Here is a 26903-nt window from a genome sequence, read left to right on the forward strand (position 1 = left end):
CACGGGCTAAGTAGCTTGACAGAGACTGCTAAGGGGAGACCAAAATGTTTGCATTTAAGTGAGCCGCTACCTCGTGTACCAGGGCGAGGGCGGTCGGGGTTCGTCGGGGTGCACCGGCAACCTACTCTACACACATCAATCATCGCTCCAACTCCTCCACAGTGGTCCGTCCTCACCTCTTAACTGCATTCCGATGCGTGGCCCGTCTCTCCGTGATCAGCCTCGACCACCTGAGCTGGTCAGGAAAGCCTCTTGAGGGTTTGCGGTGAGGGTTTGGTGGCCGACGTGGCTGTGCGCGATTGGTGGGAATTGGGGTCAGCATGAGGTGGCCTTGACGCGTCCTGCACCGACATCTCTATCCTGCGCGCGTTCTCCAACTTAATCGATGCGTTCCCCTTTCTCAGTTGCAATTCCGAGCAAGCGTCTCTGCGAGCTTCTTTGCGCACTTCCGATCCAGCGGTGGAGTGACCGTGGCTGGTGATTACCGGTAAATGGGTCGCTGTCAGAACCAGCGTCTCCCTTGCCTGCCTCATCGTCCGACGGTTCCACGCGAATACGTGGAACTGTCGGGGTACACAGGAGGTCGTGGGTTCGATCCCGAGCCCCGACGCCTCTCTCTCTCTCCCCATCGACTCCCGACTACGAACCCGCGGCTAGCGGCCACCTGCTCCTGTCCCCCCGCTGCGCGTAAAAACCTCGCGAGGGATGTGCCCCAGCGCAGTTTGGGGTGTCCCCGGCCCAAAGGACTGGAACACCGCTGCCGGGCTCACGTTCGGGACCCATCCCTGAGCCTGAGCCAGTTCTGCGACAAGACTCAAAACATATTCTTGGTTCTTTCGGTAAAGTCACCACGTAGAAGGGAAACAATAAAATAATATATATAACAAAACTTTTATATTGATTTAAAGCTTTCGTGACTGCAGTAATTCATATTCTTAGTTCTTTCGGTAAAGTCACGTTGAACGTGACTTTTTCGAAAGAACTAAGAATATAAAAAAACTTTTATCGTTTCATATTTTTATTGTTACTTTTTTGTTTCCCTTCTACGTGGTGGCGACTTTACCGAAAGAACCAAGAAGATGAATCCCTGCAGTCACGAAAGCTTTAAATCGAAAAGACTCAAAACGGTGGTGTTATTTCAGGCAGCCCACTTCAACGTGTGATCGACGCGCATTCGTGATGGACTGCACTCCTTAGAGTGCGCAATGAGAAATGTTCCTACTTTTCTGCGGGGCCTGCGGATTTTCCCTCCGCATTTACAAGCAGCGTTCAGATTCTTTGGCTACTGCTATCAATATGCACGTGATGATGATAAGCTCACTTCGTTGGAACTATAATTTGTGATAGGCAAGTGGCTTGTGACAAAGAGCTGGACGTCTCAGTGAGGCCTTACCTGGTAAAGCCAAACTTGTTGAGTTTAGTATGAATTTCTGTGGGTCTGTGTGGATCTCTGCTTCTATATGAGTATGGGTATCTGTGGGTATGTGTGGATCTCTGTTTCTATATGAGTATGGGTATCTGTGGGTCATGTGGATCTCTGTTTCTATATGAGTATGGGTATCTGTGGGTCTGTATGGATCTCTGTTTCTAAATGAGTATGGGTATCTGTGGGTCTGTATGGATCTCTGTTTCTATATGAGTATGGGTATCTGTGGGTCTGTGTGGATCTCTGCTTCTATATGAGTATGGGTATCTGTGGGTCCGTGTGGATCTCTGTTTCTAAATGAGTATGGGTATCTGTGGGTCTGTTTGGATCTCTGCTTCTATAGGAGTATGGGTATCTGTGGGTCTGTATGGATCTCTGCTTCTATATGAGTATGGGCATCTGTGGGTCTGTATGGATCTCTGTTTCTAAGTGAGTATGGGTATCTGTGGGTCTGTATGGATCTGTTTCTATATGAGTATGGGTATCTGTGGGTCTGTATGGATCTCTGTTTCTATATGAGCATGGGTATCTGTGGGTCTGTATGGATCTCTGTTTCTATATGAGTATGGGTATCTGTGGGTCTGTATGGATCTCTGTTTCTATATGAGTATGGGTATCTGTGGGTCTGTGTGGATCTCTGTTTCTATGTGAGTATGGGTATCTGTGGGTCTGTGTGGATCTCTTCTATAGGAGTATCTGTGGGTCTGTATGGATTGCAGTGCGTATTTAATGTGGCGCTGCACTCTGGTATTGTAGGAGAAAACATTTATTAAAAAGTATATTTAATTAACTAGAACGTGTTGTCTGTATTTATTTAAAGTTGCGCATTTTGATGTGACGTCACATTTCTCAACCCCCCCCCCACCTCGTCGCACATCGTCACAAATGTCTGACCCCCCCCCCCCCAGGTGTGTGACGTCATTTATGGACGGCCCCTTAGAGGATTTGGCTGCTGCTATGTCAACGTGATGATGACGACGACGTCTCTACTATCAACTCCCCCACCTATAAACTGGCACGTTTTCTTGCTGATATACTGCGACCTTTCACTGGAAAAACCACCTCTGCGGTACTAAATTCTACTCACCTGGTATCGACAATCAAAGGCATTTCCCTGTCCCCAGACGACCTGTTTGTCAGTTTTGATGTGGTGTCCTTGTTCACCAAAGTCCCGGTACCTGACACCATCGCTATCATTGAAGACCTGGTTCATCAAGGACTGCACACTGATGTACCCCCCCCTGGTGAGACATTGCTTAACCAACACATACTTCACCTGGAATGGAACTTTCTACAAACAAACTGAGGGCACCCCAATGGGCTCCCCCCTATCTCCGGTTGTAGCCAACGTATTCATGGAAAAAATTGAAACTGACGCCATCCAGACTGCCACTCTACGCCCGACCTTATGGAAGAGGTACGTGGATGACACCTTTGTCATCTGGCCACAAGGCCAGCCTGCTCTAGACCAATTCCACGACCACATCAATTCCATACACCCAGCCATCAGATTTACCATGGAGGTCGAAAAATATGGCAAACTACCCTTTTTGGATGTCTTAATTAAAAGGAGACATGATGGTTCAATGAGCCACTCTGTCTACAGGAAAGCTACCCATACAGATGCTTACTTGAAACCGGATTCCCACCACCATCCATCCCAGAAGAACTCCCTCATCAAGACTCTATACCATAGAGCCCAATGCATTTCCGACCAGGAACACATTACCAGTGAACTCAAGCACGTACACCAGACTCTCAGGGCTAATGGTTACTCCGACTACACAATCCGCAAAGCCATCACTCCAGTCATGAAGAAGGATCCTCTTGTGGAGCCACTCAAAACCATCACCTTACACTACATTGCAGGGGTCACTAAAAAGATCTCCAAAATCCTGAATAAACACAAGATCCAGGTCCGATTCAACACAGTACATAAAATCCGTGATCTAGTTCCATCTGCAAAAGATGCTGTTCCAGACATACAGTACCTGGGCGTTTACAAACTAAAGTGCCTCTGTGGTAGTAGCTACATTGGAGAAACCAAACGACATATCTCGGACCGCATCCGCGAACATAAAGCAGACTTGAAACACGGTAGAACGAACTCCTCTGCCGTGGCAGATCACTGTTATAATTCAGTGGGCTCACATGACATTGACTTCTCCAAGACGGAGGTTCTTTGCAAACCAACCGGCTACCATGAGAGATTCGTTCATGAGGCCATTCACATATACAAGCACAGAGACAATTTCAACCGAGAAGATGGATTCTGGTTTAGTAACCATTGGAAAGATGTTTTAAACCATTTCCGTTCTTAATTAATTGTATTTTACGATGACCTTCAGACCGCAGCTCTTTCGCTGGCATTGACTCTTAATACATCTCACCACGGTTAATGGTATGGTTTACAACATGGAGTATAACAGCGCCTCACAGCTGTCTCTCTCCCCCTCCTCTGTTCCGACCATGGATGAACTCGTCTGTCTGAACGGGACCCGTAGCTATCCGTGTTGCTAAAGTTGAGGGTAAGAATCCACCTATTTTTCGCCATATAGCATTGTGATATATAATGACTTATTGTTGGTAGCTTAGCTGATTGGAGAATATATAGAGTTTATTGATAACATTGAGGTAATTTATATTTTAGTTTTTTATTGGTTCACTATATAGTATTCATTATATATTGTATTGTATACCCAGCTACTGTGAATAGCTCAGATGTGTAGGCCTTAACTTCACCAGTCACAAGCTAATCACTCAGTTATTTCAATGCTAAATTCGCCTAGTTATTTCAATGCTAAATTCTCCTGTTTGATTTGTACTAGGTGCCTCGGTGAATGTATATGCTCTGACTTTAACATAGCTATTTCTGTGACCAGTTACAAGCTAATCACTCAGCTATTTCAATGCTAAATTCTATGCTAATTCCTTTGTCAAGGAGTGCCTCTGCGGATGTGTATACTTTAACTTACCTATTTCAATGCTAAATTCTATGCTAATTCCTTTGTCAAGGGGTGCCTTTGCGGATGTGTATGCTTTAACTTTAACATAGCCTTTTCTGTGACCAGTCACAAGCTAATCACTCAGCCATTTCAATGCTAAATTCTATGCTAATTCCTTTGTCAAGGCGCTTTGTTTCTTCTCACACAGCTTAAAGGTCGTGATCTCAGCGTGGCTTTCTCACTCCAGCGCTGTCCTCCAGACAGTCTCGTCCCCTTCACCTGATGAAGGCCGCTTGTGTTGTGGCCGAAACGTCGTGAGAATATTATTGTGTTATTTAATTTTATCAATTTATTATTTTATTCTCATTCTACGTGACTTTACCGAAAGAACCAAAGAAGAATAATAATTTTATTGTTTTACAATAATTGTATTGTTTTACAATAATTTTATTGTTTTATATTTGTATTCTTTTATTGTTTCCCTTCCACGTGGTGGTGACTTTACCGAAAGAACCAAGAATATGAATCCCTGCAGTCACGAAAGCTTTAAATCAAAATTATTTTTTATATCTTATGTTTCGGCTTGGGTCTTAATTGTCCACGTTCAACTGACGTTGGCTGTGAATCACCACGGTCCCCTTACGTTCTGGGCAAACTTCGGGGCCACTGCCTGGAGTCGTGGATTTCTTACATTACTAGGAGGGTACATTTCATGAAAGCGTGTTTTAAAAAAAACTAAGTTTTGCTTTTTAAATATTACTTTTAATTGTTTTAAATCGTTTACAGTGCATTTCAAACTCGTGAGTTGGCAGTAACTTGAGGCAGGTGCCATCACCGGGCAGTGGATTGATCATGGCTGATGGTGGCGGAATGCGGTGGCTATGCACGCGGCTGCCTGTCATCCAGCGCTGTGGAGGCAACAGTGGGTGGACTAATCTCCATCTGTTCCATGTCACTCCCTTCTACACCGTGTGTGGACTAATCTCCATCTGTTCCATTTCGCTCCCTTCTATACCCGTGGGTGGACTAGTCTCCATCTGTTCCATCTCACTCCCTTCTACACCCGTGTGTGGACTAATCTCCATCTGTTCCATCTCGCTCCCTTTCCTGTGGGTGGACTAATCTCCATCTGTTCCATCTCATTCCCTTCTATACCCGTGGGTGGACTAGTCTCCATCTGTTCCATCTCAATCCCTTCTACACCGTGGGTGGACTAATCTCCATCTGTTCCATCTCACTCCCCTTCTACACCGTGTGTGGACTAGTCTCCATCTGTTCCATCTCACTCCCTTCTACACCCGTGTGTGGACTAATCTCCATCTGTTCCATTTCGCTCCCTTCTATACCCGTGGGTGGACTAGTCTCCATCTGTTCCATCTCACTCCCTTCTACACCCGTGTGTGGACTAATCTCCATCTGTTCCATCTCGCTCCCTTCCCTGTGGGTGGACTAATCTCCATCTGTTCCATCTCATTCCCTTCTATACCCATGGGTGGACTAGTCTCCATCTGTTCCATCTCAATCCCTTCTACACCGTGGGTGGACTAATCTCCATCTGTTCCATCTCACTCCCTTCTACACCGTGTGTGGACTAATCTCCATCTGTTCCATCTCAATCCCTTCTACACCGTGGGTGGACTAATCTCCATCTGTTCCATCTCACTCCCTTCTACACCGTGTGTGGACTAATCTCCATCTGTTCCATCTCACTCCCTTCTACACCCGTGTGTGGACTAATCTCCATCTGTTCCATCTCACTCCCTTCTACACCGTGTGTGGACTAATCTCCATCTGTTCCATCTCACTCCCTTCTACACCGTGTGTGGACTAATCTCCATCTGTTCCATCTCGCTCCCTTCCCTGTGTGTGGACTAATCTCCATCTGTCCCATCTCACTCCCTTCTATACCCGTGTGTGGACTAATCTCCATCTGTTCCATCTCACTCCCTTCTACCCCGTGTCTGGACTAATCTCCATCTGTTCCATCTCACTCCCTTCTACCACGTGTGTGGACTAATCTCCATCTGTTCCATCTCACTCCCTTCTACCTGTGGGTGGACTAATCTCCATCTGTTCCATCTCACTCCCTTCTAGACCGTGTGGACTAATCTCCATCTGTTCCATCTCGCTCACTTCTACACCGTGTGTGGACTAATCTCCATATGTTCCATCTCACTCCACCTTCTACCCCGTGTGTGGACTAATCTCCATCTGTTCCATCTCACTCCATCTTCTACACCGTGTGGACTAATCTCCATCTGTTCCATCTCACTCCACCTTCTACACCGTGTGTGGACTAATCTCCATCTGTTCCATGTCACTCCCTTCTATACCCGTGGGTGGACTAATCTCCATCTGTTCCATCTCACTCCCTTCTACACCGTGTGTGGACTAATCTCCATCTGTTCCATCTCACTCCCTTCCCTGTGTGTGGACTAATCTCCATCTGTCCCATCTCACTCCCTTCTATACCCGTGTGTGGACTAATCTCCATCTGTTCCATCTCACTCCCTTCTACCCCGTGTCTGGACTAATCTCCATCTGTTCCATCTCACTCCCTTCTACCACGTGTGTGGACTAATCTCCATCTGTTCCATCTCACTCCCTTCTACCTGTGGGTGGACTAATCTCCATCTGTTCCATCTCACTCCCTTCTACACCGTGTGGACTAATCTCCATCTGTTCCATCTCGCTCACTTCTACACCGTGTGTGGACTAATCTCCATATGTTCCATCTCACTCCACCTTCTACCCCGTGTGTGGACTAATCTCCATCTGTTCCATCTCACTCCATCTTCTACACCGTGTGGACTAATCTCCATCTGTTCCATCTCACTCCACCTTCTACACCGTGTGTGGACTAATCTCCATCTGTTCCATGTCACTCCCTTCTATACCCGTGGGTGGACTAATCTCCATCTGTTCCATCTCACTCCATCTTCTACACCATGTGTGGACTAATCTCCATCTGTTCCATCTCACTCCACCTTCTACACCGTGTGTGGACTAATCTCCATCTGTTCCATCTCACTCCCTTCTATACCCGTGGGTGGACTAATCTCCATCTGTTCCATCTCACTCCACCTTCTACACCGTGTGTGGACTAATCTCCATCTGTTCCATCTCACTCCACCTTCTACACCGTGTGTGGACTAATCTCCATCTGTTACAACTCTCCACCCGAGTCGTCCTCTCTCTCTCTCTCCGCGTCTCTGTTGGGAGAGCGATCGCTTCGTCGCGGTGCAGTGTTTCAAGTCGACACAAATTCCGACGTGTTGACGCAAGCGGACGCGAAAGTTGAGACAAGTTGACACAAGTTCGATCATCGGTGGCGTTGGCCAGCGAAGCCGACCAGTTGCCTTGCACCGTCGCCGCAAAACACCGCAACAAATCGGCGCTCGCGAGAGGGCACAGCGGCTTTATTGACACGGCGACTACACACACGGAGAGAGCGGAGGCCCGGACACGGTCGCCGCCGCCGCCACCACGACATCAAGAGCACCAACGGGGTGAACGGTTAGACAACAAATAATTTAAATGTACAAAGCGCCGTTCAGAGACAATCGTCCTCAGGGCACTCACAAAGACCAAGATTCACCTCCCCACCCCACCCCCCTCCCCCCCTCCCCTCCCATGTACAGCCTTAAATAGACTGTTGGGGCAAGTGCTGTCAGCGGGTAGCAGCGCCTACGAAAAGGCCGGCAATGGCGTACAAAAGGGTGGGTGTCCAACGCCACGTCCGGCCGCCTTTGTCTCCCTAAGCGGCGATGTCCATGCGTCGCACCGGTACTCGATTTGAGGCCGAGTCGGCTCCGGGGAGGCCCACGAGCGATCCGGATGTTCGGTCGCCGGCGTTGGCCGCGAGCGGGACTCCAACTCAGGTCGCCGGGTTCGCAGCGCGCTAACCGCTACGCCGCCGCTCCCCACACTCATTCGGTCACTGGTACCATCACGCCACGCTCCCTCCTACCGATAGGAATGATCGCACGCCAATGCACGAGGCTACATCGTGGATTTCAAAATGTCGCTGCGGGTTGGGGGTGGAGGGGGGGGGGCTCCACAAATTCCAGGCGCAACGTTGTGAAACACTTTCAAAGATGCGGGAAAACATCGTCGTCATCGTCGTCGTCATCACCCCCATCACCCGTCGTCATTCCGCGTCCAGTGCACCGCGGTGGAGGTGGAGCACTGCCCCTTAACCCTAACTAAGCTAAACCACTTCACTCGTAATATCAACAACAATACGAATACGATGCCGAGTCACAATATGCATTGCTTGGCTAAAGCCTAAAATCTACAACCGACGACGGGCACGCTCCCGATTGCACATGCGGCGCATGCAGCGAGGTCCACATTCTGCTAAGAGAGGTCGACCGCTCCAGACAATCACCATCCCTCACTCCGGGGTCAACGAACCAGCCAATCGTCATGGCTGACCCTTTGAGCCACACAGGGGCAGCTGCCACTGGGGGGGGGGGGGGTCCCCTAAACTAGACCACAGCAGGGCATTGGGAACGATCGACGCCTTGAGCCACACAGGCGCAGCTGTCACTGGAGGAGTCCCCCTAAACTAGACCACAGCAGGGCATTGGGAATGATCGACGCCTTGAGCCACACAGGGACAGCTGCCACTGGGGGGGGGGTCCCCCTAGGCTAGACCACAGCGGGGCATTGGGAACGATCGACGCCTTGAGCCACACAGGGGCAGCTGCCACTGGGGGGGGGGGTCCCCCTAGGCTAGACCACAGCAGGGCATGGGGAATGGTTGAGAGTAGCTGTACGGTGCTCCAATGCCCTGGCAAATGCAAAGCCCATCATCAACACCGAGCCAATGTACCCGGACATCTCGTCACTATACCCGTCTGTTAAACACAGCGCCAGCCGGGTTAGCCTCTGCGCTGTAAGATTTGGCGAGGAATATCCACGCGCGTGCGCTGATCTCACCGGATTAAGATACTTAAAACGTGATTCCGATGTAAACAAATAGACAACCTACGAAGCCGTGTGCGTATGTGTATATATATATCTATATATAAATATGCAACAATTCATTAAGAGTCTCACATGCTGCGATACGTGCACTAGGTCATGCATTTCACCGGTTGATTATTTAACGGTGAGACTTCTCGTTAATATGCGAGTCGACGCTGGGCCAAGCAAAGCTCGCGATAAACTTCCGAGCAGTCGGGGCTCCTCCCTAGGTCGACCGATCGTAACACCGATAACAACTGGGCGACGGGACCTGATCAATATAGATTGGTCAACGAATCAAGCCGTCGATGGTTACACTTGTCAAAGTTCCTTCCACGCATGGCGTCGCCTCTGCTTTCCTCGGCCACGCAAAATGGCCGAGGGGCGCGCAGCACGCGGGGAGGGGGGGGAGGGGCTATGACGTCACGCAGGGCCGTGCCGCCTGGGCGCCTTCAGCTCCCGCTGGCGGCCGATTGGCCGGTGCGGTGTGAGCGGGCGATGCAGCGCCCAGCGACGGCAACGCCCGCCGGCGGCGCAGCGGTTACAGAGCGAACCCCGGCTCCCACGTTCACTTCTGACTCGCGATCCTTTTTTTGCGATCGTACTGTATACTCTTTGGTTCTATTTGGTAAAGTCACGTCGGTAAAAAATAAAACAACAAAAATCACGACGTTTCGGCCACAACACAAGCGGCCTTCATCAGGTGAAGGGACCAGGCTGTCTCTTATTTTTTACCTACGTGACTTTACCGAATAGAACCAAAGAGTATGGATCCTTGCAGTCACAAAAAGCTTTAAATCTAGGATCGTACTGTAATCGTAGCCCTTCGCCGGAGCTTTCGACGCATCTTCACGAGCGTTCTCTGTGCCCGGGGCCCCTGATCCCGAGACCCGGTCACACTATGAGACCCGGATTTACTGTGAGTCACGATCCGATTTCCCCCTCTCACGGTGTTTACGATCGTACCACAATCGTAGCCCTTCGCCAGGCTTATCCACACATTCTAGATTTGAAGCTTGAGGGGGGTTGTAATTGCTTTCGTGCAGCGCGCCATCGCTCCCCCCAAACACCCCCTTGCAGCATAACAAAAGGCGGCTTAACCCAGCCTTCCCCTCCCCACCCACGTCCCTTCCTGGCTCCTCCCCCCCCCCCCTTAACCTGTATATAATCCCGGTCGTCTCAAGAGCTCTCCACTTGACGCAGCTATTCTGCTGTGACTGTTCCACCTGTGGACGGAAGCTTGCGTTGCCTCCGAAACGTCGTGATTTCATTAAGTTGTTTTATTTTATTTTACCTACGTGACTTTACCGAAAAAACCAAAGAGTATTATCCACACATCTTAAACAGAGTACGCACGTGCTCTGACCCCCCCACCAGGGTAGCCGGTGAAGCGACTTCTCAACGGCGCGCGCGCGTCCCAGACTGCCACGCTGGAACGTGTACTTACGTTTGGCAATCACCGGGGGTCGACAAGATCACCATCCCGTGCGTTGCGTGCAATGCGCTGGCGTCGCCGACGCCTGCCCGATGTTGAGAGCCGGCGCCGACCTTGGACCGGACAGCCCTTGAGTACAAAGTCCACGGGCTCCGGACTGACCTCTGGCCTCTGCGCCCTCTTCGGCTGTCAACTCCTAGTCTGGTCATCCCCACCTGCTAAATCTCGGGCAACAGGCCAGACGGGGAGACTAAGATCCACGGCTGAAGGAGACGAGGCCTCCCTCCCTTCCGCCGGGGGGGTTTGAACCGGGGACCCCATGTCCATCAAACAGTGAAACCAATTCCAATGCCGATAAAGATGAGCCAATGTCTGACATGGCCGTTGTTCACAATTTGCACCCAATGGAAAAACAAAACAACGAAAAAACCGCGCGCAATGAAATGCGGCGCGGGTAGAGAGCCCGGCGTGTAGCGTACGCACGTTGCACTTCGTTCCCGCCGCGAGTAGCCCGCCGTGTTCAGCGGGGGGGAGGCGCGGGGAAGGATAACGGAACTGAGCGGGGCCGGGGGACGACGACTCCTCCTCAGCTCGGAACTTTTCGAGGGCCCCTGCGCGCTCGCGGCTTCCCGGCGGCGTGCGTGAGCGCGTGCGTCTTCAGGTTGGAGTGCTGCGTGAAGCCCCGGCCGCACTGGACGCACACGTGCGGCCGCTCGCCCGTGTGCGTCAGGGCGTGGATGTTGAGGTTGGAGCGCTGCGCGAACGCCTTGCCGCACTCCTTGCACGCGTGCGGCCTCTCCCCCGTGTGGGTGCGCGCGTGCGTGATCAGGTACGAGCGGTGCGAGAAGCCCTTGCCGCACCCCTCGCACACGTACGGCTTCTCGGTGGCGTGCGTCAGGACGTGGATCTTGAGGTTGGAGCGCTGCGTGAACCTCTTGCCGCAGTCGAGGCACGCGTGCGGCCGCTCGCTCGTGTGGATGCGCGCGTGCGTCTCCAGGTGCGAGCGCTGCGTGAAGCCCTTGCCGCACTCGGCGCACGCGTGCGGCCGCTCGCCCGTGTGCGTCCTGCTGTGCCGCTTCAGCTGGTAGCGGTAGCAGAAGCCCTTGCCGCACTGGACGCACGGGTGCGGCAGGTCGCCGGCGTGCGCCAGCGCGTGCGTCTTCAGGTTGGAGCGCTTCGCGAAGCCCCTGCCGCACTCGGCGCACGCGTACGGCTTGACGCCGGCGCGGGGCGGCGAGTGCACGCTGAGGCTCGAGCGCTTGGAGAACGCCCGGGCGGCCCCGGCGCGGGGGGCGCCGGGGCCCCCGGCCGCGCCGTGCGTCCTCGAGTGCGCCGCGAGGTGCGAGCGGTGGGAGAAGCGCTCGCCGCAGTCGGCGCAGGCGTGCGGCCGCTCGCCCGTGTGCGTCGCCGCGTGGATCTTGAGGTTGGAGCGCTGGCGGAAGCCCTTGCCGCACTCGGCGCAGGCGTGCGGCCGCTCGCCCGTGTGGATGCGGGCGTGCGTCTCCAGGTGGGAGCGCTGCGAGAAGCGCTTGCCGCACTCGGCGCAGGCGTGCGGCCTCTCGCCCGTGTGCGTCCTGCTGTGGCGCTTCAGCTGGCACCGGTAGAGGAACGCCTTGCCGCACTCCCGGCACGCGTGCTTCCTGCCGTCGGACGCCGGCGACGCGGGGCGCCGCGTCGGCGGCGTCGCCGGCGGCGGCGGCCGCTCCTCCTCCTCCTCCTCTCCGCGGGCCTCCGTCGGCCTCGTCCGCTGGCCGTAGACAAACGCTGCGGCGCCGACGGCGATCGCGTCGCCGCACCGCGCGCAGGCCCGCGGTGACCGCGGTGACGGCGGTGGCGGTGCCGCCGCCAGTGCGTCGTCCACCTTCAGGCGGAGGCATCGGCGGCCGAGCTCCAGGCCGCAGCCCTCGCACAGCGGCCACGTGTCTTGGGCCTCGTGCCGCGCTGCACTCACGGTGCCACGCGGGGGGGCGGGGGGGCGGGGAGGGGGGAACGCGTCGGTGTGACGTTGGGGGGGGTGTCGCCTGCCAGCGGACGTCCACCCCCGCGCGCTCGCTGGAGCCGCGTGCTTTTACATGCGAAGTTGAAGACTCGTTACTTTTAGAATACATTTTTACACTGCACTACACGACACGCACTACGCTACACACTACACTATACACTAGGCTACACTATACACTACGCCATACACTATACACTACGCCATACACTATATACTATACTATACTACACATACACTACACTATACACTACACTATGCACTACACTACACTATACACCACACACAATACACTAATTAACTATGCACTACACCAGAGGTGTCCAAACTCTTTTTCCAGAGAGCCCCATCCGTTGCAATTCCACACAGCTTGTCCCATTTAAATCCAGCCTGGTCAATTGCATGTGACACAGCTTCAAACATGTCCTTCCCAGTTGTTGTCCCCTTTAGACTCCGAAGATCGAGCAGTTCCTCCGTAATGCAAAAATTATCAACTCCCCGCAAAAAAAATTACGGCTGTGCAGTGTCCGTGGCTTCTGTGCTCTCATCACATGCAATCGAGTAAAAATCGAAAGCACAAGCTTTATCTGACACTTGCTGTTGTAAGTTAGCCGACAAGTCTTCAATTCGCCGCACAACCGTATTTCTGGACATGCTATCATCGTTGAAATCCTGAATTTTCTCCGGGCACATTATTCCCACGACTTTAGCGAGGCACTGTTTGATGAAGTCACCGTCTGAGAAAGGTTTTCCGTGTAGGGCAATGAGTCGAGCTACTTCATAACTGGCCATTGTTGCATTTTCTTGAGCTTTGTTAGCACGGAAAAAAACCTGCTGCTGCGTTAGCAGGCTAGCTGCCATTTGCTTTACCTTCTCTTTACGCTCGGCGCCAGTGTAGGACGTGAAGGTCTGATGTTTCATATTCTTGGTTCTTTCGGTAAAGTCACATTATTGTTTCCCTTCAACGTGACTTTACCGAAAGAACCAAGAATATGAATCACTGCAGTCACGAAAGCTTTAAATCAAAATTTAAAGTCTGATGTTTCGTTTCATAATGCCGTCGTACATTATACTCTTTCATCACGGCAACACTCTCATTACAAATCAAACAAACACACTTCCCCTTGGTTTCTATGAAAAAATATTAATTCTTCCACCGAGTCTGAAATTTTCTGCACTCGCTTGCAATCTTGCGTCTCTTCGGTTCCGGCATTTCTGGTGACCCTGAGCAATTTTTTTCTTCGATTGCTTGGTTTGTGGAGACGCTGCCTTGATCAAGACAATAGCGCCACCTAGTGTTTAAACTAAGAAGTGCAATACAGTGGGCCATAGTCCATTATATTTTTAGACTTTGATACGGGCCAATTAAAAATGGATGGCGGGCCGCAGTTGGCCCGCGGGCCGAAGTTTGGACACCCCTGCACTACACTATACACTACAGTAGTGCTGTACTAGTATACTACACTATACACTACAGTAGTGCTGTACTAGTGTACTACACTATACACTACAGTAGTACTGTACTAGTGTACTACACTATACACTACAGTAGTGCTGTACTAGTACACTACACTATACACTACAGTAGTGCTGTACTAGTATACTACACTATACACTACACTAGTGCTGTACTAGTATACTACACTATACACTACACACTAGTGATGTACTAGTATACTACACTATACACTACAGTAGTGCTGTACTAGTATACTACACTATACACTACAGTAGTGCTGTACTAGTGTTCCACACTATACACTACAGTAGTGCTGTACTAGTATACTACACTATACACTACACTACTAGTGCTGTACTAGTATACTACACTATACACTACACTACACACTAGTGCTGTACTAGTATACTACACTATACACTACACTATACACTAGTGCTGTACTAGTATACTACACTATACACTACAGTAGTGCTGTACTAGTATACTACACTATACACTACACTAGTGCTGTACTAGTATACTACACTATACACTACATACCACACTACACACCGGTGCGCCGTACATACACAAAGGGAGTGAAGGGATGGTGAGTGAGAGGGTGGTGTAGCTACACACAGGAAGTGAAGGGATGGTGACTGAGAGAGTGGTGTAGCTAGGGAGTGAAGGGATGGTGAGTGAGAGAGTGGTGTAGCTAGGGAGTGAAGGGATGGTGGGTGAGAGAGTGGTGTAGCTACACACAGGGAGTGAAGGGATGGTGACTGAGAGAGTGGTGTAGCTAGGGAGTGAAGGGATGGTGAGAGAGTGGTGTAGCTATACAGGGAGTGAAGGGACGGTGAGTGAGAGGGTGGTGTAGCTAGGGAGTGAAGGGATGGTGAGTGAGAGGGTGGTGTAGCTAGGGAGTGAAGGGATGGTGAGTGAGAGAGTGGTGTAGCTAGGGAGTGAAGGGATGGTGAGAGGGTGGTGTAGCTAGGGAGTGAAGGGATGGTGAGTGAGAGAGTGGTGTAGCTAGGGAGCGAAGGGATGGTGAGTGAGAGAGTGGTGTAGCTAGGGAGTGAAGGGATGGTGAGTGAGAGAGTGGTGTAGCTAGGGAGCGAAGGGATGGTGAGTGAGAGAGTGGTGTAGCTAGGGAGTGAAGGGATGGTGAGTGAGAGGGTGGTGTAGCTAGGGAGGGAAGGGATGGTGAGTGAGAGAGTGGTGTAGCTAGGGAGTGAAGGGATGGTGAGTGAGAGAGTGGTGTAGCTAGGGAGTGAAGGGATGGTGAGTGAGAGAGTGGTGTAGCTAGGGAGTGAAGGGATGGTGAGTGAGAGAGTGGTGTAGCTAGGGAGCGAAGGGATGGTGAGTGAGAGAGTGGTGTAGCTAGGGAGTGAAGGGATGGTGAGTGAGAGGGTGGTGTAGCTAGGGAGCGAAGGGATGGTGAGTGAGAGAGTGGTGTAGCTAGGGAGCGAAGGGATGGTGAGTGAGAGAGTGGTGTAGCTAGGGAGTGAAGGGATGGTGAGTGAGAGGGTGGTGTAGCTAGGGAGGGAAGGGATGGTGAGTGAGCGGGTGGTGTAGCTAGGGAGTGAAGGGATGGTGAGTGAGAGAGTGGTGTAGCTAGGGAGCGAAGGGATGGTGAGTGAGAGAGTGGTGTAGCTAGGGAGTGAAGGGATGGTGAGAGAGTGGTGTAGCTAGGGAGTGAAGGGATGGTGAGTGAGAGAGTGGTGTAGCTAGGGAGTGAAGGGATGGTGAGTGAGAGAGTGGTGTAGCTAGGGAGTGAAGGGATGGTGAGAGGGTGGTGTAGCTAGGGAGTGAAGGGATGGTGAGTGAGAGAGTGGTGTAGCTAGGGAGCGAAGGGATGGTGAGTGAGAGAGTGGTGTAGCTAGGGAGTGAAGGGATGGTGAGTTAGAGAGTGGTGTAGCTAGGGAGCGAAGGGATGGTGAGTGAGAGAGTGGTGTAGCTAGGGAGTGAAGGGATGGTGAGTGAGAGGGTGGTGTAGCTAGGGAGGGAAGGGATGGTGAGTGAGAGAGTGGTGTAGCTAGGGAGTGAAGGGATGGTGAGTGAGAGAGTGGTGTAGCTAGGGAGTGAAGGGATGGTGAGTGAGAGAGTGGTGTAGCTAGGGAGTGAAGGGATGGTGAGTGAGAGAGTGGTGTAGCTAGGGAGCGAAGGGATGGTGAGTGAGAGAGTGGTGTAGCTAGGGAGTGAAGGGATGGTGAGTGAGAGGGTGGTGTAGCTAGGGAGCGAAGGGATGGTGAGTGAGAGAGTGGTGTAGCTAGGGAGCGAAGGGATGGTGAGTGAGAGAGTGGTGTAGCTAGGGAGTGAAGGGATGGTGAGTGAGAGGGTGGTGTAGCTAGGGAGGGAAGGGATGGTGAGTGAGCGGGTGGTGTAGCTAGGGAGTGAAGGGATGGTGAGTGAGAGAGTGGTGTAGCTAGGGAGCGAAGGGATGGTGAGTGAGAGAGTGGTGTAGCTAGGGAGTGAAGGGATGGTGAGAGAGTGGTGTAGCTAGGGAGTGAAGGGATGGTGAGTGAGAGAGTGGTGTAGCTAGGGAGTGAAGGGATGGTGAGTGAGAGAGTGGTGTAGCTAGGGAGTGAAGGGATGGTGAGTGAGAGAGTGGTGTAGCTAGGGAGTGAAGGGATGGTGAGTGAGAGAGTGGTGTAGCTAGGGAGTGAAGGGATGGTGAGAGGGTGGTGTAGCTAGGGAGGGAAGGGATGGTGAGTGAGAGGGTGGTGTAGCTAGGGAGTGAAGGGATGGTAAGTGAGAGATATGAAATTGGAGCTTCTCTGTCAACCACAAGGACATCAAAGGTGAGGAACCAGGCACACGGAATATCTCTCCTCTCAATATCTCTCTTCTCTCTGTATATATCTCTCAATATTTCTCTTCTCTCTGTATATATCTCTCAATATATCTCTTCTCTCTGTATATATCTCTAAATATTTCTCTTCTCTCTGTATATCTCTCAATATTTATCTTCTCTGTATATATCTCTCAATATCTCTCTTCTCTCTGTATATATCTCAATATTTCTCTTCTCTCTGTATATATCTCTCAATATTTCTCTTCTCTCTGTATATATCTCTCAATATCTCTCTTCTCTCTGTATACATCTCTCAATATATCTCCTTTCTTTCTCTCAATCTCTCCTTGATCTCCCCTCCGCCCTGTGCCCTCTCACCTCGGCCAACGTCCTCTTCCAGCAGCTCCACCTCGACAAACTTCTTGACGTCCTCCGCCCAGACCTCCACCTTGACCGGGACTCGTCCCGGAGTCTCCGGGAATCCTGGGCGGTCCCCCGTCACCTCCTCCTCCTCCTCGCCCTCCTCCTGCTGGGGTCTCTCCGGAGTGCCTTCCACTTTAACGATGTTCAGGCATGGAGGAGCTGCGGTTCGGGGAGAGAATGCGTCTTGTGTTCATCGTGCGATGATGATGATGATTACAGTAGCGATGTGGTGATGTGGTGATGATGATGATTACAGTAGTGATGTAGTGATGTGGTGATGATGTTGATTACAGTAGTGATGTAGTGATGTGGTGATGTTGTGATGATGATTACAGTAGTGATGTAGTGATGTGGTGATGTTGTGATGATGATGATGATGATTACAGTAGTGATGTAGTGATGTGATGATGATGATTACAGTAGTGATGTGGTGATGTAGTGATGTTGTGATGATGATGATTACAGTAGTGATGTGGTGATGTTGTGATGATGATGATGATTACAGTAGTGATGTGGTGATGTTGTGATGATGATGATGATTACAGTAGTGATGTGGTGATGTTGTGATGATGATGATTACAGTAGTGGTGTAGTGATGTGGTGATGTTGTTATGATGATTACAGTAGTGATGTAGTGATGTGATGTTGATGATGATGGTGATGATTACAATAGTGATGTAGTGATGTTATGATGATGATGATTACAGTAGTGATGTAGTGATGTGGTGATGTTGTTATGATGATGATTACAGTAGTGATGTGGTGATGTTGTGATGATGATGATGATTACAGTAGTGATGTGGTGATGTTGTTATGATGATGATGATGATTACAGTAGTGATGTAGTGATGTGGTGATGTTGTGATGATGATGATTACAGTAGTGATGTAGTGATGTGGTCATGTTATGATGATTAAAATAGTGATGTAGTGATGTTGTGATGATGATTACAGTAGTGATGTGGTGATGTGATGATGATGATTACAGTAGTGATGTAGTGATGTGGTGATGTTGTTATGATGATGATTACAGTAGTGATGTGGTGATGTTGTGATGATGATGATGATGATTACAGTAGTGATGTGGTGATGCAGAACCACGGATATTGGATGCACCAGAACTCGAACAAATCGGTGTTTGAACGACACAGATCGTCCCCGACTTACGACACTTCCATCTTACGGTGGGGTCGTGGTAACCCATCTCCATCGTAAGTAGAGGACTGCCTGTGTAGTGTAGTGTGTAGTGTAGTGTGTAGTGTATAGTGTAGTGTATAGTGTAGTGTATAGTGTGTAGTGTATAGTGTAGTGTATAGTGTAGTGTGTAGTGTATAGTGTAGTGTATAATGTAGTGTATAGTGTAGTGTATAGTGTGTAGTGTATAGTGTAGTGTGTAGTGTATAGTGTAGTGTATAGTGTAGTGTATAGTGTAGTAGTGTAGTGTAGTGTATAGTGTAGTGTGTAGTGTATAGTGTAGTGTGTAGTGTATAGTGTAGTGTATAGTGTAGTGTATAGTGTAGTATATAGTAGTGTATAGTGTAGTGTATAGTAGTGTAGTGTATAGTGTAGTGTGTAGTGTATAGTGTAGTGTATAGGAGGGGGGAGGGAGGAGGAGGGGGGAGGGAGGGAGGAGGAGGGGGGAGGGAGGAGGAAGAAACCGGAGATGCCCTGAGGAAGCAACGTGCGAGGGAGCAACGTGCGATCTCACCGACGCCGTCGCCGCCACCGGCGTCGTCGTCCGTCTCCTCGAACTTGACGATGAGGTCTGGGCAAGCGTCGGCGCTGAGCTGCCCTTCCTCGTACTCCTCCTTGATGAGCGTCACTTTGACGCACCCCTCCATCTGCGGGAAGCGCAGCAGAAGGCCCACACATCGGCCTAGAGCCGGCCTGGCACGGGAGCACTCTGTGGTGGTGGTGGTGGTGCTGGTGGTGGAGGTGGTGGTGGTGCTGGTGGTGGTGCTGGTGGTGGTGGTGCTGGTGGTGGTGATGGTGGTGGTGCTGGTGCTGGTGGTGATGGTGCTGGTGGTGGTGGTGCTGGTGGTGCTGGTGGTGGTGCTGGTGGTGGTGCTGGTGGTGCTGGTGGTACTGGTGGTGGTGATGCTGGTGGTGGAGGTGGTGCTGGTGGTGGTGCTGGTGGTGGTGGTGCTGGTGGTGGAGGTGCTGGTGGAGGTGGTGCTGGTGGTGGCGGTGGTGCTGGTGCTGGTGGTGGTGCTGGTGGAGGTGGTGCTGGTGCTGGTGGTGGTGGTGCTGGTGGTGCTGGTGGTGGAGGTGATGGTGCTGGTGCTGGTGGATGTGGCGGTGCTGGTGCTGGTGGTGATGGTGGAGGTGGTGCTGGTGATGGTGCTGGTGGTGATGGTGGAGGTGGTGCTGGTGGTGGTGCTGGTGCTGGTGGTGCTGGTGGTGGTGCTGGTGATGGTGGTGGAGGTGGTGGAGGTGGTGATGGTGGTGGAGGTGATGGTGGTGCTGGTGCTGGTGGTGGTGGTGCTGGTGGTGGTGATGGTGGAGGTGGTGCTGGTGGTGGTGCTGGAGGTGGTGCTGGTGGTGGTGCTGGTGGTGCTGGTGGTGGTGGTGCTGGTGGTGGTGCTGGTGGTGGTGGTGCTGGTGGTGCTGGTGGTGGAGGTGGTGGTGCTGGTGATGGTGGAGGTGGTGCTGGTGATGGTGGCGGTGCCCCACCACTACCGGTGATGCCACGACCGGTGACACCGCAGCCCTGCAACTGTCGACTCACCGCCACTGCTGTTGCAGAGGCCCCCTCGCCCACTCTGTAGAGTTGTACTTTGCCTACTCTTCCTCTCCTCCTCCTCCTCCTCGCCGCTCAATCAGCGGCGTCCTGAGAGTTAACAGGTTCGGCATCATCAGAGGCGGAGCCAGGATTTTCAGGCGGGGGGCGGCAACCCCTCCAGCAAATGAAAAATTATAGAGGAGTTGTTAGCAAGCAAGGACTTGTCCCTTGCTGTCTATTGGATGCGCGCGCGGCGTTCGACGGCGCATGAAGAGTAAGCGGTGGACCGGCTCGGTGTGTGGAACGAGCATTCGAGGCAATGGCACGTCTCAAACCACGACTCAAACCACGTCTCTAACCACGACTCAAACCACGTCTCAAACCACGTCTCTAACCACGACTCAAACGACGTCTCAAACCACGTCTCAAACCACGTCTCTAACCACGACTCAAACGACGTCTCAAACGACGTCTCAAACCACGACTCAAACCACGTCTCAAACCACGTCTCAAACCAGGTCTCAAACCACGTCTCAAACCACGTCTCAAACCACGTCTCAAACCACGACTCAAACCACGTCTCAAACCACGTCTCAAACCACGTCTCAAACCACGTCTCAAACCACGTCTCAAACCACGACTCAAACCACGTCTCAAACCACGTCTCAAACCACGTCTCAAACCACGACTCAAACCACGTCTCAAACCACGTCTCAAACCACGTCTCAAACCACGTCTCAAACCACGACTCAAACCACGACTCAAACCACGACTCAAACCACGACTCAAACCACGTCTCAAACGACGTCTCAAACCACGTCTCAAACCACGTCTCAAACCACGACTCAAACCACGTCTCAAACCACGACTCAAACCACGTCTCAAACCACGACTCAAACCACGTCTCAAACCGCGTCTCAAACCACGTCTCAAACCACGACTCAAACCACGTCTCAAACCACGACTCAAACCACGTCTCAAACCACGACTCAAACCACATCTCAAACCACGTCTCAAACCACGTCTCAAACCACGTCTCAAACCACGTCTCAAACCACGTCTCAAACCACGACTCAAACCACGTCTCAAACCGCGACTCAAACCGCGACTCAAACCGCACCTCAAAAAGCGTCTCAAACCGCGTCTCAAACCACGACTCAAACTACGACTCAAACCACGTCACAAACCACGACTCAAACGACGACTCAAACCACGTCTCAAACCGCGTCTCAAACCACGACTCAAACCACGACTCAAACCACGTCACAAACCGCGTCTCAAACCACGACTCAAACCACGTCACAAACCGCGTCTCAAACCACGACTCAAACCACGACTCAAACCACGTCACAAACCACGACTCAAACGACGACTCAAACCACGACTCAAACCGCGTCTCAAACCGCGTCTCAAACCACGACTCAAACCACGTCTCAAACCACGACTCAAACCGCGTCTCAAACCACGTCTCAAACCACGACTGCTTTGCGGGCAGCGCTTTTGTTCGCCCCATCATCTCTGCACTACCCAACTGCGCACAATCCCGTGAGTCGCTGGTAACCGCTTTGCCGTTACTTATCGACAATTATGGACTCCGACTATTGTCCTGTCATCTCGTGGAGTCCCGGGCACGTCATAAAACGCTACACGGTGGCAGTGGGTGGGGGGGGGAGGGTCGCAAAATGTCGATTTATTACTAATAATTATCCGATCGAAATCGCTCATTTCGATCGGATCATTGGGGGGGGGGGGGGGGCACGTGTCACCCCACCCCCCACCCTACTGGCTCCGCCACTGGGCATTACCCACACTTCACTGCACCACTACCACCACTACGGAGAGGGAGTCACCCACACTTTACCCCACCACCACCACCACCAAGAGGAGGGAGTCACCCACACTTCACCCCACCACCACCACCAAGAGGAGGGAGTCACCCACACTTTACCCCACCACCACCACCAAGAGGAGGGAGTCACCCACACTTTACACCACCACCACCACCACCACCAAGAGGAGGGAGTCACCCACACTTTACCCCACAACCACCACCACCAAGAGGAGGGAGTCACCCACACTTTACCCCACCACCACCACCACCAAGAGGAGTGAGTCACCCACACTTTACCCCACCACCACCACCAAGAGGAGGGAGTCACCCACACTTTACACCACCACCACCACCAAGAGGAGGGAGTCACCCACACTTTACCCCACCACCACCACCATCACCACCAAGAGGAGGGAGTCACCCACACTTTACCCCACAACCACCACCACCAAGAGGAGGGAGTCACCCACACTTTACCCCACCACCACCACCACCAAGAGGAGTGAGTCACCCACACTTTACCCCACCACCACCATCACCAAGAGGTGGGAGTCACCCACACTTTACCCCACCACCACCACCAAGAGGAGGGAGTCACCCACACTTTACCCCACCACCAAGAGGTGGGAGTCACCCACACTTTACTCCACCACCATCACCAAGAGGGAGTCACCCACACTTTACCCCACCACCACCACCACCAAGAGGTGGCAGTCACCCACACTTTACCCCACCACCACCACCACCAAGAGGTGGGAGTCACCCACACTTTACCCCACCACCACCATCACCAAGAGGTGGGAGTCACCCACACTTTACTCCACCACCACCACCAAGAGGAGGGAGTCACCCACACTTTACCCAAACAACAACAACCGCTAAGTGGCGATGACGTCACCACGACGCTTGTGCCAGGCTAGGTGCCCGTTGAGGCCACGTGAAGTGTCGAACGCCCGCTGGCAGGAGGTCACGGGGCAGACCCAGGTGCCACGGGTCGACTGACTGAGATGACTGGCTGATGCACCACCTGTGCCCCCTACTGTGCCAACCTGCTGTGCTTTAGCCACCCGGCGCTCCGCTCGTTGTGAGCGTCGCTCCTCCGCCCTCCGTTGTTGTTGGAGGGCGACTGCCTCCAACTGCCCAGTAGCCTCAAGGTGCACCTAGCCTGGCACTGCCCATTAGCAGCGTCCTTCACGAGCCTTCTCCCGTTTAGCCCCCTCGATCCGGCCGAACAAAAGCTGTTTCGGCATGCGGTGGCTGGGCATGCGGGCTACATGACCCAGCCATCGCAGCCTTGCCTGCCGGAGGAGCTCACCGATGGGACCTTGCCCAGATCTTTCAAGGATTTGTGAGCTCCTCACACAATCCAGCCTGTGTGTGTCTGTGTGTCTCTCTGTCTATCTGTGTGTCTCTCAGTTTAACACGTAGGCTTTCGCGACCAATATTAGTCGGGTGGTGGAGGGTTACGACACATTTATAAATAATGCGATCTACCCAAAAACCTTTATTATGACTGTGTCTCTATCTGTCTCTGTGTGTCTGTGTCTCTCTGTGTGTCTCTCTGTCTGTGTGTGTCTCTCTGTCCCCCTCTTATTTGTCCCCCTTGTCTCCCCCCCGCCCCCCCCCCCCCGTGTCTCCCCCTCCGTCTTTGTCTCCCCGTGTCCCCCCGTGTGCGCCTCTCACCGCCTCTTTGTCCTGCGTCTTCGTCTCTCGCAGCGAGCGGCAAGATGCCGCACAAGGCGCCTCGAACAGACGCCGCTACCAGTAGGGTCAGAATCTGTAGTATTTAGACTGTAGGATCAGAATCTGTAGTATTTAGACTGTAAGATCAGAATCTGTAGTATTTAGACTGTAGGATCAGAATCTGTAGTATTTAGACTGTAGGATCAGAATCTGTAGTATTTAGACTGTAGGATCAGAATCTGTAGTATTTAGACTGTAGGATCAGAATCTGTAGTATTTACACTGTAGGATCAGAATCTGTAGTATTTACACTGTAGGATCAGAATATGTAGTATTTACACTGTAGGTCAGAATCTGTAGTATTTACACTGTAGGTCAGAATCTGTAGTATTTACACTGTAGGGTCAGAATCTGTAGTATTTAGACTGTAGGGTCAGAATCTGTAGTATTTAGACTGTAGGATCAGAATCTGTAGTATTTAGACTGTAGGATCAGAATCTGTAGTATTTACACTGTAGGATCAGAATCTGTAGTATTTACACTGTAGGATCAGAATATGTAGTATTTACACTGTAGGTCAGAATCTGTAGTATTTACACTGTAGGTCAGACTCTATAGTATTTACACTGTAGGGTCAGAATCTGTAGTATTTAGACTGTAGGATCAGAATCTGTAGTATTTACACTGTAGGGTCAGAATCTGTAGTATTTAGACTGTAGGATCAGAATCTGTAGTATTTACACTGTAGGGTCAGAATCTGTAGTATTTAGACTGTAGGGTCAGAATCTGTAGTATTTAGACTGTAGGATCAGAATCTGTAGTATTTAGACTGTAGGGTCAGAATCTGTAGTATTTACACTGGAGGGTCAGAATCTGTAATATTTAGACTGTAGGGTCAGAATCTGTAGTATTTAGACTGTAGGATCAGAATCTGTAGTATTTAGACTGTAGGGTCAGAATCTGTAGTATTTAGACTGTAGGGTCAGAATCTGTAGTATTTAGACTGTAGGTCAGAATCTGTAGTATTTAGACTGTAGGTCAGAATCTGTAGTATTTACACTGTAGGATCAGAATCTGTAGTATTTAGACTGTAGGGTCAGAATCTGTAGTATTTAGACTGTAGGGTCAGAATCTGTAGTATTTACACTGTAGGATCAGAATCTGTAGTATTTAGACAGTAGGATCAGAATCTGTAGCATTTAGACTGTAGGATCAGAATCTGTAGTATTTACACTGTAGGGTCAGAATCTGTAGTATTTAGACTGTAGGGTCAGAATCTGTAGTATTTAGACTGTAGGGTCAGAATCTGTAGTATTTAGACTGTAGGTCAGAATCTGTAGTATTTACACTGTAGGGTCAGAATCTGTAGTATTTAGACTGTAGGATCAGAATCTGTAGTATTTACACTGTAGGGTCAGAATCTGTAGTATTTAGACTGTAGGGTCAGAATCTGTAGTATTTAGACTGTAGGATCAGAATCTGTAGTATTTACACTGTAGGGTCAGAATCTGTAGTATTTAGACTGTAGGTCAGAATCTGTAGTATTTAGACTGTAGGGTCAGAATCTGTAGTATTTACACTGTAGGATCAGAATCTGTAGTATTTAGACTGTAGGATCAGAATCTGTAGCATTTAGACTGTAGGATCAGAATCTGTAGTATTTACACTGTAGGGTCAGAATCTGTAGTATTTAGACTGTAGGGTCAGAATCTGTAGTATTTAGACTGTAGGGTCAGAATCTGTAGTATTTAGACTGTAGGTCAGAATCTGTAGTATTTACACTGTAGGGTCAGAATCTGTAGTATTTAGACTGTAGGATCAGAATCTGTAGTATTTACACTGTAGGGTCAGAATCTGTAGTATTTAGACTGTAGGTCAGAATCTGTAGTATTTAGACTGTAGGGTCAGAATCTGTAGTATTTACACTGTAGGATCAGAATCTGTAGTATTTAGACTGTAGGATCAGAATCTGTAGTATTTAGACTGTAGGATCAGAATCTGTAGTATTTAGACTGTAGGATCAGAATCTGTAGTATTTAGACTGTAGGATCAGAATCTGTAGTATTTACACTGTATGATCAGAATCTGTAGTATTTACACTGTAGGATCAGAATATGTAGTATTTACACTGTAGGTCAGAATCTGTAGTATTTACACTGTAGGATCAGAATCTGTAGCATTTAGACTGTAGGATCAGAATCTGTAGTATTTACACTGTAGGGTCAGAATCTGTAGTATTTAGACTGTAGGGTCAGAATCTGTAGTATTTAGACTGTAGGGTCAGAATCTGTAGTATTTAGACTGTAGGTCAGAATCTGTAGTATTTACACTGTAGGGTCAGAATCTGTAGTATTTAGACTGTAGGATCAGAATCTGTAGTATTTACACTGTAGGGTCAGAATCTGTAGTATTTAGACTGTAGGGTCAGAATCTGTAGTATTTAGACTGTAGGATCAGAATCTGTAGTATTTACACTGTAGGGTCAGAATCTGTAGTATTTAGACTGTAGGGTCAGAATCTGTAGTATTTACACTGTAGGATCAGAATCTGTAGTATTTAGACTGTAGGGTCAGAATCTGTAGTATTTAGACTGTAGGATCAGAATTTGTAGTATTTAGACTGTAGGATCAGAATCTGTAGTATTTACATTGTAGGTCAGAATCTGTAGTAGTGTAGGTGTCGTGTAGAATCACACAGGCGGACACATAACAGGTCACCTGCTTACACTTTATTAGCCAATTCTTGTACCAGTTGTAGGCACTCCTATCTCTGTGTATTGGGTCACTTCTGTTAACCAAATTCCCCTATCTACTTTACACCTCGCTAACCTACCTACGGCAGCTCTTGCTCTCAGCAGCTCCGCACTCACTGCTCCACACACAGCAGCGCTCACACAGAGGCTTGCACACACCAGCACTCACACAGAGACTTGCACACAGCGGCACTCACACAGAGACTTGCACACAGCGGCGCTCACACGGAGACTCGCACACAGCAGCGCTCACACAGAGACTTGCACACAGCAGCACTCACACAGAGACTTACACAGCTTCACTCACACAGAGACTTGCACACAGCAGCGCTCACACAGAGACTCGCACACAGCAGCGCTCACACAGAGAATAGCACACAGTGGCACTCACACAGAGACTTGCACACAGCGGCACTCACACAGAGACTCGCACACAGCAGTGCTCACACAGAGACTCGCACAGAGACTTGCACACAGCTTCACTC

At 50.6% G+C, this 26903-nt stretch overlaps 1 protein-coding gene across 2 annotated transcripts; it reads right to left on the reverse strand.

Moving 5' to 3' along the window:
* Positions 1 to 7688: 7688 nt before the first annotated feature.
* LOC116957895 (uncharacterized) lies at positions 7689 to 23733 on the reverse strand. 2 transcript variants are annotated; one of them, XM_032980344.2, is made up of 5 exons: positions 23667 to 23733; positions 20159 to 20260; positions 19139 to 19271; positions 17387 to 17590; positions 7689 to 12718 (listed from the first exon to the last, which is right to left on the reverse strand). In XM_032980344.2, the coding sequence occupies exons 3-5, from the start codon at positions 19269 to 19271 to the stop codon at positions 11364 to 11366; spliced, it is 1692 nt and encodes a 563-aa protein (XP_032836235.1). In that variant the 5' UTR covers positions 20159 to 20260; positions 23667 to 23733; the 3' UTR covers positions 7689 to 11363. The 2 variants fall into 2 exon arrangements, with proteins under 2 accessions (XP_032836235.1, XP_032836236.1); XM_032980345.2 differs by lacking the exon at positions 23667 to 23733 and adding an exon at positions 23299 to 23589.
* Positions 23734 to 26903: the final 3170 nt, after the last annotated feature.

This window comes from Petromyzon marinus, chromosome 66 (genome assembly GCF_048934315.1).
Source record: "Petromyzon marinus isolate PM22_M1 ecotype Great Lakes invasive population chromosome 66, UKy_Petmar_22M1.pri1.0, whole genome shotgun sequence".
NCBI lineage: Eukaryota > Metazoa > Chordata > Hyperoartia > Petromyzontiformes > Petromyzontidae > Petromyzon > Petromyzon marinus.

Coding starts and splice junctions, on each gene's coding strand:
- LOC116957895 (XM_032980344.2), bottom strand. CDS start 19,271: ATGGAGGGGTGCGTCAAAGTGACGCTCATCAAGGAGGAGTACGAGGAA. Junction 17,591..19,138: donor CGGTGGCGGCGACGGCGTCG/GTGAGATCGCAC, acceptor CCCGAACCGCAG/CTCCTCCATGCCTGAACATC. Junction 12,719..17,386: donor GGAAGAGGACGTTGGCCGAG/GTGAGAGGGCAC, acceptor CCGTGAGTGCAG/CGCGGCACGAGGCCCAAGAC.